General features: G+C 42.7%; 1 protein-coding gene across 1 annotated transcript in view; it reads right to left on the minus strand.

The window, feature by feature from the left end:
* Nucleotides 1–14,648, minus strand: part of LOC137306868 (uncharacterized) — a 244,784-nt gene that overhangs the window by 35,649 nt on the left and 194,487 nt on the right. The window contains exon 3 of the mRNA XM_067976260.1: nt 2,613–2,618. Coding sequence (XP_067832361.1) covers nt 2,613–2,618 — 6 coding nt within the window. The remainder of the gene's footprint in view (nt 1–2,612; nt 2,619–14,648) is intronic.

A 14,648-nucleotide genomic window follows, 5' to 3' on the forward strand; every position in this document is an offset into this window, starting at 1 on the left:
ATGCAGGTGAGTCTTCGGGACAGTCGAATCTTGTGTCCTGCCTGCGCCTGGGTCATTGGGCGCGGGGAAACAGCGCATCACGCTACCTGCGCCGAAATAAGGCCTTTATCCAATTTTCCCCGAAAATTTCCTGCATACGCCAGTCGACAGGATTCCAATATAGTACCTGGCACATGGGGCAACAGGAAAAAGGATTGCATTTAGATAGCGCCCTTCACCACCTCAGATGTCCCAAAGCGCTTTACACACAATGAAGCACGTTTTGAAGTGTTGTCACTGCTGACATGCAGGAAACGAGGCACCCAATTTGCGCCCAGCAAGATTCCAAACACAGCGATGAGCAGATAATGTGTTGTAGTGATGTGGCTGAAGGGATAAACATTGAACAGTTCTCCGGGGAGCACTAATTACCTTTAAAGACGGAGACAAGGTGATTGTATCAGTTCGATTTTCGTCCTTTGTAATGTTTTTCTTTCCTTATTTTTATCTTCTTCAGCTTCCAACTGATCAGAAAACTGACAACTGAACTCTCAATGAATTTTCGATAAATCTGTCACTCAAAATCAACAATGTTATAAATAAAGAAATAAACCGGATTGAGACGGTTCACTTCACTGAAACATCGAATTCCGGTTAAACCGGCGCGGCGGAATCACAGCAGCTCATTGCTGATCTGCACCTCAACTCCATTTGGCGAAATAGAAACTGGAAAATTCATGTTTCGAGACGAGTTTACTAATTTCCTGAAAAATGAATATCACGAAACCAGCAAAATATTCCCTGCCCTGATTAAACACACAGCAAGGGAATGTGTCGAATATATAGCAAGAAACCCGCGATTTTATTATTAAACGGATGGAATACTGTGCTCAACATTAACATTCACACTGAGCGCCAGGTCTGGATCTGACCCGTTTACCCCGTGGTGCGGGACCCCGTCCGCGTTTATATTTACCAAAAAAAGAAAATCAGAAAATAATTATCTCACCCAGCACATTCTCTGCTCGGTGTTGTCCTCCGTGTACATTTTTAGTTTACCGATTTGTCTTTAATTTTATTTCCCCTCTCTCTATTTTGCAGACTGAGTGTGAAAGAGATTCGCTTTGGAGGCTGAGCATTTTGATCAAAGATTTGTTTATTCTGATTGTAGGTTTCTTGGAGACCCAGTGGAAGTTCAGTTGTCGTATCCTGATAATTCGGAAACAGCAGAGCCAACTTGCTGTAAGAGAGAAATCAAGAAATGAACATCAACAAAGTGAAAGGAAGAGAAAGATACAAGCAGAGTCTTAGCCACTCCTGCCCCGGTTTAAGATCTTCTGCTGAATCGCTGGGACAGCGGCCGCGTCGGCTGATGGATAAGGCATCTGATTTCGATATTAATCGCGATGTTATCAGAAAATTGCAGGTTCGAGTCCTATCGCGGTCATTTTTACACGTGTTCCAACGTGCGCCGAAACTGTTCAACACCCGACCGTTTTTTTACAGTAACTGACCTGATGGAACGGAAATCCGTAAATTCCTTTGCTTACGGAAGTTGACTCTACACTTTTAACATTGTCGGTCTGGGTGCACGGGCAGAACATCGTGGATTCAGAAATGATCGGCAAATCCATTGTGCTCTGTCCGTATTGGCCCGAACCCCATCCGTGTCGTTATTGTATTGAACTTTTGTTGCGACCCGACGTAAGTTTTGTACAATCATAATTGGCTTGAATGCCATTATTATCAATCCGACATCGGAGTTTTAAGTCTGTGTCCCTGTATTGTTTATATATTTTTAAAAAATAGACGGATAATTTGAATTTTTCACCTGCTGTAATGGGATAAAGGTCGAGTAGAGAGGACGGATCGGAGATAGATCTTTCTGTCCTTCCTTGCTGCCTCTGGGGTTTACAGCGAATGAAAGATTAACGGGAAAAGCAAATGATAAGGGAGGTGGAATATCAGGAAGAAATCTGATTTCAAAAAGTTTTAATAATCTTGAACCTGTCCAGTTATTAGATTTACACCAAGTCTGTACATTTTTTCTGTTAAATTTAATTCCTCCACCCGCTCTTCATCAAGAAAATTTAAATCTGGAGGGAGCTCCGGTTCAGATTTGAGCCCAGGATCTGTCTCATTGTTAACAGTCTCCCGTTTTGAACTAGAATCCCACCCATGGCTCGGTTCCCAGTAACTGCAGCAGAGATTGAAGGACTTCGGTCCCTCCTGCATCTCCTGCATTTTACCATCTCCCGATTATTCGATCAGTATTTGGGAACATGGGAGAAAACCTGGGTTTAAATCCCGAACATTTAATCCCCAACAATCTGTCTGTTGATCCCATTCCACGGTGCCTTCAGTTAACAATAACCGCGGGAGCGCAATTGGAATCCAGTCCGCAGTTTGTTTCCTTTTCTGTTCCTGTTCTCTCTCGGTTTCTCTAAAAGACGATGCACTGTTTGGATCAGGAATCGAGTTCTGATCAGCCCTGTGACAGACAGACAAGAATCCGTCACTGAAACCCCGAGACACAGGGAATGCTGTTCATTCTGTTCCAGGGACACTTCATGAGTCGGTGAAACCTTCCAATTCCCATTCCCACGAAGGACGGAGCCAAACGGAGGAGGGACGAGTTTCTCAATGATCGGACAGTGCAGCACATCGAAGTGTGAGTTCGGATGGTCGATGGGTGACTGTGGAACGCCGTGACGGCTTTGGTTTCCTCCCTTCAACTTGGACCCTTCCGTTCGCTCTTTGTGTTCAGCTGTTTTTGTTGGTGTTACTGAGTCAGGAATGTTGGTCAAGACAGCGGGAGATTCCCTGCGCTTCTTTCAACAGCGCTGGGGAATCTTTAACATCCACCGACAGGGCACCATTTAACTGGGATAAGTGGACAGATCAGGGACATAGACGGCTGTTGGAACCGGCAGTGGAACAAGGTGTAACTTTTGACAGACCAGAATTATTTCACTATCATTACAATCCTTCAATTGCTGGGACCTCGAACCACAATGATGCATTCACGGCGTGCGCCATTATCGATCGGTGAATGTTGCAGCAAGTGAGATACGGGATGGGCTGATTTGCCCATAATTTGCTGGAGCATTTGCTCCGCTCCTCCGAAAGGCTCGATTAAACGATAAAAGTTGTTTTCGTCGCTCAGCCCACCGTTGCCGTCAACCGAGATCGCCAATTCACTGTATTTACGTCATTAATCGCGCCGCAGCCGCTTACGATTGGACAATAACCGCAAATGAAGGATGAGGCAGCAAGAAATGACTGAGAAAAAGTACAGACTTCATTCTCTCAGCTTCTCGCCTGCGTTCTCACTCTCAGGCTCAGTCTTTTGTTCCTTTTCAGTTATTTTTGTTTCGTCTCTCTCCTGTCTTCCTTCCTTCTATCCATCACTGCCTTCCTTCTTGGAAAAAGGCGCTGCAGCCATCTGCAACTCTGAAATATTCTGAGAAGCAAATTGGTGAGTTTTGATTAAAAATGAAAGCATAGTGGGGTTTGTCTGCGATTTGAACCCACGGAGTTTTCACCTATTAATCAGTGAAAGCCGCAAAGCGAGAAGCCTCAGACCAACGAACCGCTGCCAAATAAGCCGCGCAGCCATTGTAGAATTTCGCTGCCACCCACAGCCGATCAGCCATCCTTTCAGACGGTTTCAATCCATCCAATCTCGCTTTCTATTCCGATGTGCAGCACCATCGAGTTGTACACTGATTATTTCAAGTGAACAATATCAGCCTCTCTTCACCAATATTTGAATGTACAACTTGTCTTATCAAGTAAGACTTTCTAAAATTTAAATGCTCTGAAGCCACATTGTCGTTTGTGTGAGAATAGGTACACCAGGTAGACTCGCACTAATACACATTTCCTAATGTAAAACACACACACGTTAAACTATTCTGCAGTAGTTGTAGGAGGTCACCCACAGGAGGAGGTCAGGGCCTGGTGTATCACAGACATTACTCACCAACATTTCGTGGGAAGAGATGAGAAATGTCATTGGATAAGTTCAGATAGTCTGGAGAGATTGTGGGAATAAAACAGGATGAAGAGGGCTGGATATAAGATGGACTGAGAGCGGATAAGGAAGAAAAGGTCATGACTGATATCCATGGTTTCTCATGCAGAGACTGATGAACAAAAGTGAGATATTATTGCGCAGACGCTTTGAAGGAAAAGGCTCAACAAAGTCGCTTGGCAAAGGGATAAATACCATGACGTTGGGAAAAGGGTGCGGAAATGTGGGTGACGTGGCTCAGTGGGTCAAGCACCTGTTTCCTAAATAGAGGATCCTGGATTCAAATTCTAGCAGTGCCGTTAGCTCATTTTGTTTCTTTACTCCCATCTTCCACCCGTTGTCCTTCAGAGAGCAGCGAGAGCAACGTTTCCTCCTCCTTATTTGCAGCTTGCAGAAACCCTTGATTTGCTTCCCAACCTCTCTGTGTTGACTGCTGAGTTAAATTAGTTCCAGAGAGTCCCATCCACGGGTTGACAATTACAACGAATCATCTTCGTGAGGTTAAAGTGCCCGCTGCTCCTTCAAAATTTCCATTCAATAATATCAATCAATTGCGGAATAAAAATTCAGCTGTTCGCTGATATTCTGTATTTTCCCCAATCAAGTAGACAGGAGGGAACGAATCTTTCTGTGAGGACGTTGGATAAACTGATTCTAGGGTAGAGCTAAACATTCATGGTGGAGATTAAACACAGATCAACACCGCGGGACCGATTCTGGTCAATGACTTTAATTCTTAAACCAGAGCTGTTTTAGCGAAGAGATTGAAGAACTGAATACTAAATCTAAGGGGATTCCGACGCGCCGGTTTAACCGTATTTACACGGTTCACTTCACTTCAATAGGAAAACATTCGACAATTTCAAAAGTTTCATCCCCTCATTCTCGAGGCCGGACAGGAAGTGAAATTTCAAATTGTTTTTTGCAGTTACAGCTGATCCGACCGTACCTCAGTTCCCGTCTTTTCTCCACATCCTCTGATACCCTTACCTAACAACAATCTGTCGATCTCAGTCTGGATAATTTCACGTGATGCAGTAACCACAGCCTTTTGGGGGAGAGAGAGTTCCAGATTTCACGTAAAAGCAGTGCCCGTAATAAAAGCGGGTCTCGATCTCCAACCGCCTCCTCAATGTACCCGGTTTACTGGACGGACAGAGAAATTGAGGGGCAGCAGATCCTTACAATTCCTACGCTCAACTCCAACACGAAGCAGCAACTCCCTCATGTGAGAGAAAGAGTTTGCCTTCGACATTCCAAGCCCCTTCTATTTGAAATGTGCTGTTGAGAATACAGCATGTGCAGATAAAGCGACAGGCAGAAATGCACATTTGGCAAATAACACGCAAAATATATCCTCACAAATTGAACACAATGTGCAAGAAAATGGGGAAAATAATAAACAATAACGATACGAATAACAATAACCATAATCATCATCGTTTGAACTAATCCGAACTTGTGTTAAACATATGGAGAATTAATTGTGGGGAATATTCGTGGAATGAGTTATTTCACAGGACGGTTGCTTTAAGTAAATGTAGAGAAACTGCACCAGTGAACAGTGACAACGATCGTGACAGACTCCAGGAGGACATAGACAGAGTGGTGAAATGGGCAGACACATGGCAGATGAAATGTAACGCAGAGAAGTGTGAGGCGATTCATTTTGGTTGGAAGAACGAGGAGAGGCAACACAAAATAAATGGTATAATTTTAAAAGGGGTGCAGGAACAGAGAGGCCTGGGGATGTACGTTCACAGGTATTTGAAGGTGACAGGTCAAGGTGAGAAGGCTGTTAAAGAGCAATCCAAGATCTTTGGCTTTATAAATCGAGGCATAGAGTAAAAAACACACTGGTTAGGCCTCAGTTGGATTGTTGTGGCCAAGTCTGGCCATTTCATTTTCGGAATGATCTCAAGGCCTCAGAGAGGGTGCAGCGATTTATTAGAATTGTACCGAGGATGAAAGACTTCAGTTACATGGAGAGAATAGAGAAACTGGGGTTGTTCTCCTAAGAGCAGAGAAGGTTAAGCGGAGATTTAATAGAGATGTTCAAAAACATGAAGGGTTTGGAAAGAAGTAAATAAGGAGAAAACTTTTCCAGTGGCAGGAGGGCCAGTAACTAGAGAATAAAGATTTAGGATAATTAGCAAAAGAGCTGGGATTACACGCAGTGCCACGCGCTAGTGAGTATAGAAATAGAGGATAGAGCAGATGAAAGCATGGCTGGAGAGATGGTGCAGAAGGGAGTTCTTTAGATTCCTGGGGCATTGGGAACAGTTCTGGGTGAGGTGGGGCCTGTACAAGACAGCTGGGTTCCACCTCAACAGGGCCGGGACCAATATCCTTGTGAGCAGGTTTGCTGTTGCTGTTGGGGAGGATTTAGCAAACTTGGCAGGATGATGGGAACCTGAGACAAGATTCAGAAGGGAGAGTAACAAAGCTGGAAGTGGAAAGCAGAAAAGTAGTAAGTGAAATTGGAAGTCAACAGAAATAAAGGCTAGCAGCAAATAAGGTCAAAATAGGAAACAATGTTAAAAAGGCAAAATTAAAGGCGCTTTATCTGAATGCACGCAGCATTTACAACAAGTTAGATGAATTGACGGCACTGATAGAGGTAAATGGGTATGATCTAATTACCAGTACGGTAACATGGGTGCAGGGTGACCAAGGCTGGGAACTGAATATTCAAGGATATTCGACATTTAGGAAGCACCGGCAAAAAGGGAAAGGAGGGAGGATAACATTGTTAATAAAGGATGAGATCAGTACAATAGTGAGAAAGGATCTTGTCTCAGAAGATCAAGATGCAGAATCAGTTTGAGTGGAGTTAAGAAACAGTAAGGGGCAGAAAACATTGGTGGGAGTTGTTTATAGGCCACCAAACAGTAGTGTTGATATCGGGCACGGTATAAAGCAGGAAATTAGAAGTGCATGTAACAAGGGCAATACCGTAATCATGGGGGTCTTCAATTTACATATAGATTTGGAAAAGCAAATTAACAGTAAAACTGTGGAGGACGAATACCTGGAATGTATACGAGATGGTTTTCTAGCTCAGTATATTGAGGAACCAACGAGGGAACAGGCTATTTCAGATCTAGTATCGTGCAATGAGAAAGAGTTAATTAATTATCCGATTGTAAAGGAGCCCTGAGGGAAGAATTACCATAATATGACAGAATTCCTTCACTAAGTTTGAAAGTGATGTAGTTCAATCCGAAACTAAGGTCTTTAATCTGAACAAAGGAAATTACGAAGGTATGAGGCGCAAGTTGGCTGTGGTTAATTGGGGAACTGCATTAAAAGGTATGACGGTGGACAGGCAATGGCTACCATTTAAATAATTAAAACATAATTTGCAACAAATATATATTCCTTTAAGGCACAAAAACCCAACAGGAAAAGTGGTCCAACCTGGCTAACAAGAGAGATTAAAGATTGTATTAAATCAAAGGAAGAGACATATAAGGTTGCCAGAAAAAGCAGTAAGTCTGAGGATTGGGAGCATTTTAGAATTCAGCAAAGGAGAACCAAGAAATCGATAAAGAAATGGAAAATAAAGTCTGAGAGTAAACTAGCGAGCAACATAAAAACGGACAGTAAAAGCTTCTTTAGGCATGTAAAAAGGAAAGGACTGGCGAAGGCAAATGTGCGTCCCTTACAAACAGAGACGGGAGAATTTATAACGGGGAATATGGAAATGGCAGAGAACGGAAGAAGACACAAAAAACCTCCGAGAAATACGAGAGATCCAAGGTCCTGGCAACAATGACGAGCAGGAAGAAATTAGTGTTAATAAAAAAAAGGAGTAGAGAAATTAATGGGACTGAAAGTCGATAAATCCCAAGGAGCTGATGATCCACATTCTCGGGTTTTGAAAGAGGTGGCTATAAAGATCATCGATACATTGGTTGTCATCTTCCAAAATTCTATGGATTCTGGAACGGTTCCTGCAGATTGGAGGGTAGCAAATGTAACCCCACTATTTAAGAAAGGAGGGAGAGAGAAAACAGAGAACTACAGATCGGTTCGCCTGACATCAGTAATAGGGAAAATGCTGTCATCTATTATAAAGGACGTGATAACAAGACAATTAGAAATTAATAATAGGATCTGGCAGAATCAACATGGATTTATGAAAGGGAAATCATGTTTGACAAAGCTATTGGAGTTCTTTGAGGATGCAACCCGTAGAATAGCTCAGGAGAATAGAGGATATGGTGTATATGGAATTTCAGGAGGCTTTCGATACAGTCCCACACAGGAGGTTGGTGATCAAAGTTAGAGCACATGGAATTGGGGATAATATACTGGCATGGATTGAGAATTGGTCAAAAGACAGAAAACAGAGAGTAGGAATAACCGGGTCTTTTTCAGGTTGGCAGACTGTGACCAGTGGGGTATCACAGGGATCGGTGCTTGGGCCCCAGCTATTCACAATGTATATCGATGTTTTGGATGAGGGAACTAAATCTAATATTTCTAAGTTCGCTGATGACACAAAACTCGGTGGGCATGTGAGTTGTGAGGAGGATGCAAAGAGGCGTCAAGGGGATATAGATAGGGTAAGTGAGAGGGCAAGAACAAGTCAGATGTAATATAATAAGGAAAATGTGCAGTTATCCACTTTGGTTGGAAAAGCAGAAATGCAGAGTATTTTTTTAAAATCGTGACAGATTGGAAAATGTTGACGTTAAAAGGCATCTTCTTCTTCTCGAACATGAGTCACTGAAAGCTAACATGCAGGTGCAGCAAGCAATTAGAGATCGATAGATTTCTAGATATTAAAGGCATCAAGGGATATGAGGAAACATTTTTTTCAGGCAACTCGTTGTAATTAAATGGAATGCGTTGCTTGAATGGGTGGTGGAAGCAGATTCAAGAATAACTTTCAAAATGGAATTGGAGAAATACTTGAAGGGAAAGAGTTTACAGGGCTATGGGGAAAGAACAGGCAAATGGGACAAATTGGATAGCCCTTTCAAAGAGCCGGCAAAAGAAAGATGGGCCCAATGGCCTCCCACTGTACTGGACCACATTATGATACTTCGATACCATATGTTTCCATCGGTGCGAGCGGTGTAAAGCCTTGAAAAGTGTTACAAAATTCTCGGAATTGAGTTAGTGCATCGACAGGAGTGAACCGTGTCACATAACAGAAGGGAAACTGAATCTCCTTCTGTTTAACGTGCGGCAGTGATGCAGTCAGTGTCCGGCTTACATTCTATTGTTAGATAGAAATGTGAACAAAATATTACACCAATCTTTCGGCTGTTTCATTTCAAAACACTTGCAATATCATTTAGATATAATTAGTGCAGCACACACATTACAGTGAAGGGAATTGCGGGCTGTCCAAATGTCTGGAAGTAATGTCAATGCTGCTGCTGTTCCCTGATCCCACGGGAGGTTTCCCTCGATTATAAAAAAAATATTTTCTCTTAATCTCTCATCTCACAGAGTCAGTTGGAGCCGTGTGTACAGCGTCAAGATTTACCATCACTTCTCAGACAGAATGGGAGATCCATACACCGAGTATCCATTTACTGTGTTACCGCCAATTATACAGACAGTAATGATTTTCTATCCGATTATAGCAGCCATTGGAATCCCCGGTAAGTTATTATATTCATTTCCTAAATGTATGATTCAGGATTTAACTGTATTACTGCTCTTATCTGGGTAACTGTCCTTATTTCACGGTGTTATTTCCAAGTTAATTCAAAGGCAGAAATTCAGTGACTGTATTTCCCGCTCTATCTTGTTCCTTGACTGATCATTCTATTGACGGTATAATGTTATGGTTCATCTTCATCAAAAGCTGCAGCTTATTTTCTTCATTAAATGTCTTTCAAATTGATGTATTTTTAACTGGGAATCGTGCAGCATGTGATGCAATAGATGTATTTAGATTTAAAGATATTTCCCGTGTTCTCAACAGACTCCCTCTCCTCCCCTCCTTCCCCTGATCTAACACTCGATAATATCCGTTCAATAACTGGATATATAACAGACTCCCTCTCCTCTCCTCCTTCCCCTGATCCAACACTCGGTAATATCCGTTCAATACTTGGACACATAACATACTCCCTCTCCTCTCCTACTTCCCCTGATCTAACACTCAGTAATATCCGTTCAATACCTGGACATATAACTGTGAATCCGAACAATCAGGACTGGGATTTGTTCAGTCCCATTAATCAGAATTTTCCGACTATTTTCGGACTTTTCCCACCAAAGTGTTGATATTATTCCCGGTGATCATAATCCATTCCGAGGGTGGGTTTGTGCTCCACGCGGGACACAGAGTTGCCCCTGATCATCTCCCATGACCGGTTAGCAGCCTGTTCCCCGCAACCTCTTCCCCCATCGGGCCGGCAATTTGCTGCCTTCAGCCGGTGGGAGGCAGCAGGTTTCTGTCACACCCCTTGCTGCAACGATACAGATGAGACTGGGAATCCAATGCAGTGAGAGAGCGATTGAAACCGCGGAGCGGGGCTCAGTGAATCTGTTTTGGGTTTGTCCCGTTTTGAGAAACTCGTTTCAGCTTCCACCACCCGTATTTTACCCATAGCATCGATTAGATGCCGGGTTATGGAACCTTTATACCAGCCGGACACTTTTATTGGTTCGATCAATCAATTGCAGGGCGATAAAACACGTGCTGCACTCTTCGCAAGTCTGTCCGCCCTGTCAAAACGCTGCTCGATACAAATTCATCTTTAACATCACTCAAATCCTTAGAGTTCGAAGATAGTTCTGATCACATTTACCCAACCTCTCCCTATCTCACTTCATCACCTCTTCCTCCATTCACCGATCCAATCTACTTTAAATCTTAATATAGTTTCTGCATCAACCACTAACCTAGGAACTGAATTGCACAGCCTCCCAACTCGCTCTGTAAAGACGTTTCTCCAGCTCTATGTTCTAAGTGTGTTATATTTCATCTTGTATCTATGGCGCTCATTCTTGACTCCCTCATCTGTTGGAAACACTCTGCTTCTATCCAGCTTCTCCCATCCTTGCATAATTTTAAACACTTCCATATTATCGCCCCGTAATCTCAGTCCATGTTGCATTGTCCAGTCATATTTGCAATTTATTATGATCGAGTCCAGTGTATGAAACCGCTGTGTTTTAACACTTTCTGTACCACGGACTCAGATTTCCCGCTTCAGTTGATAAACGGAAATGTCACATTGAGTCGAATGAATTCCCATCACCGGGTGCGATTAAACCTTCCACCGTCCACCTTTCTTTTCGAAAGAAATGTGATGGGAATAAACCACCAATATTTCTGCTGTTTGATGACAAAACTCTGTAAAGTCTATTTAATATTTCACCCTGTACTGAAGATATTCACAGATAAAATTACACCAGCTGACAGCACAGGAAGTGTGTAAGAACAAAGTGAAGCGAGATGCCTGACTGTCCCACTGACTGTCACCAATCTCAGTGTCAATGCAGCCTAATACTCCCACTGGAAGATTCGCGCCTGTATTAAAGAGGATTTCTCTGAATATATCAACTCACATGGTCAGTTGTGGCTCGGTGTCCCGCACCCACAGTCACCATCAATTCTCAAACACAAATAAAGTTGAATTGATTGTATACAGTTCGCGGTGTTCCAGTTCTCCAGGTGGTGTTTGCTGTTGCCCGTAACTGATTCTGAGCAATTACTTACTTTATGAATCAGGCTTTAACTGTATCATTGCTCTTGTTATGTGTCCGATAAATTGTTGTATTTTTCTGAAGCATTTGTGTTACTGTTTCTCTCTCAAAGTCAGAATTTCATTGAATATAAAATTTGCCGAACCATCCTCCTTCCTTGTCTAATATGTTCATTGAGATCATAATGTACTTGTAATGTTCAGCAAAAGCTCCAATCGGTTATCTTCATTGAATGTGCTGTCAGCTGGTGTAATTTTATCTGTGAATATCTTCAGTACAGGGTGAAATATTATGTAACCAACACCTACCACCCCGCCCCCCTACCAGCTATTTTCAAGCTGTGTTAGAATGTCAATTATTTCCCTGCTTTTGATAAGTTTTCGCCCAAGAGATTATTTGCAAAAATGCGACCGCCCAGAATTGGAGGTAAACTTTTGATATGAGTCAGTAATTGGTTGTGAGGTAGGAGACACACAGTAGGGGTCAATGTTAATGGAATGTTGGCTTTTATCGCAAGGATGTTGAATTGAAAAGTGTGGAAGTGATACTTCAGTTGCCAGAGCCTTGGTCAGACCCCATCTGGAGTACTCTTTTTAGATTTGGGCACAGAATCTCAGGAAGGATATAATGGCCTTGGAACGGATGAAACACAGATTCACCAAAATGATACCGGGGCTTAAAGGGTTCATGTATGAAGCCGGCTTGCATCAGCGTAGTTGTATTCCCGTGAGTTTAGATGGTTGAAGGATGATCGAATCTCGGTATTTAAAATGATAAAGGGACTCGATCAGGTAGATGCAGAGAAGCAATTTAATGTGGTGAGGTCCAGAAGAAGGGATTACATTTAACATTGGAGCTCGGCCATTTTTGAGTGAAATAAAGTAACACTTTTTCACAGTAAGGATTCTGGAAATCTGGAAATGAACAGTGAGATCGATAGATTATTGTTGGGACAGAGTATCAGGGGATATTGAGCAAAGGTAGGGAAATGGAGTTCGGGTACAAATCCGCCCCGATCTAATTCAAAGGCGGAACAGGCTCGAAGGACTGAATCACCTACTCCTGTTCCTATGTCCTTATGTCCCGTATCTGGGACCATGAGTCATGACTTCTGAAAGGAGAGTTAAATTCATCGCATGTCCATTTCCAGAGTAACTGAAAGCTTTACATGGACAAATTGTTTCTTGTGTTAATCTTGCAGCCCTTGGAGCTCCCGGTAAATCATTGTAACCGGTTCGTGTTTGTATAAATCTGGATCTCACAGCATTACTGCTGCTCTTGCGGGTCTGGTAATTTGCTCTGTTTGTCCTGAAGTGATGATTTTGCTGATTTCGGGTGATTGTCAGAAATTCAGAGAATATCATGACCTCCCTTTCCTCCATCTTTCTTGTGCGATATGTTAATTGATACTATAATGTGTTTTTTAACCTCCAACTCGATATCCTGTTATTTTATACATTGAATGTATCAGGGTGATGCTATTCTAAGTTCGAATGCGAGCATTATTCACCCAGTGGGATGTTGTTAGATTATGAAATGGTTCCAGTTAATCTGTGGCTGCGTCAGGGAACTCTGGCTCATAATCTCCAGCTGACTTTCTCTGGTTACCTTCTCTCCCTCGCCTTTAACTGTGACAGATAGTAAGTGTAGTTCAATACAAAGTGAAAGGTATTGAATTCGCATTCAGTTATAGTAGAAGGTATGCTGGGGAACGGAAGTAAGTATCTGCTGACAGACAGTGAAGGCCCATATTAACACTGATAAAGGGTAACTTACGAGTGTTGTATTACATTGTATTTCTGGGAAATTAAAGGAACAGCAGCAGGTGGGAGTTTGTGGAGATCAGAGAGATTATTTCGGGAGGGGGAAGTGGGACTCTCGCACAGGCGCGATGTTGGCAGATCCTCTTTGAGCTCCACGCAGGCGCAGAAGATTAAGTGGTGATTTGATTGTTTTTTTTTCGGATTTTGGAAGGATTTGATGTAGTTGATCGAGAGAAACATTTTTCGCTGGTGGAGGAGTCTATGATAAGGTGGGCATAATTTTAGAATTAGAGTCAGGTCATTCAGTAGAGAAGTTAGGAAAGGGGTGGTTGAAGTGTGGAACTATCTCGCACTAAAAGCAATAGTCGCTCGATTAATTAATAATTTTAACCTGAGATCGATAGATTTTGGCAGCAAAGGGTATTAAGGGAGATGGAGCCAAGGCGGGTAAATGGAGTTAGGATACAAATCAGCCCTGATCTCACTGAATGGCGGAACAGGCTCGAATGACCTACTCCTATTCCTATGTTCCTGTGTATGGAACATGCGGTCTTTGTCGCATATTTCCCAGTGTTGTGTTCGGGAAACGTCGGGAAGCAGAGCCCGCCTGTTGGGACCCGCTAAACCAATCGAGGAGCACAGGATGGGATATGAGACGGAATACAGTTCTAATGCTTGGACTTCTGCCACTATTGTCCTTGTTTAACTAATTTAAATATTAATTTGAGAGGCTATTTCACCCCATTCTTCAGCTCCTCTCTGAATTTAGTCTGGGTCGCTGCATAAATACACGTGTTTGTGCAGCAGCTCAAAAGCAAGGGCATGTAACTGGTTTGATCTGCGATAAGCATCGGGTCATTGAAACCTGTGGGATAATACCGGTTTGTAATTCGGAATAATAAGAAGCATATGACATACGTCATCCATAGCAGTATGAAATTGCAGGATATCGCAAACAGTAAGATGGTGGATTTTCTTAGGTTCTCCATCTCCGGATCATTGTGATTCACATCACTCTTGCTGCCCCTAAGCCTCCTGCGGACTCTACTGGCCCCCAAAATGTGTCCTACGGTCAGAGAATTGAGCAGCAATATCAGGAATATTGGGAGCAGTGGAGTGAAACAGCGGTGAATCCAGTTGAATGCGTCCCATGCATCTGAAGTACAAAAGTCAGGTTTTGTGTGACAGCC

This window comes from Heptranchias perlo, chromosome X, assembly GCF_035084215.1.
Source record: "Heptranchias perlo isolate sHepPer1 chromosome X, sHepPer1.hap1, whole genome shotgun sequence".
Classification (NCBI taxonomy): domain Eukaryota; kingdom Metazoa; phylum Chordata; class Chondrichthyes; order Hexanchiformes; family Hexanchidae; genus Heptranchias; species Heptranchias perlo.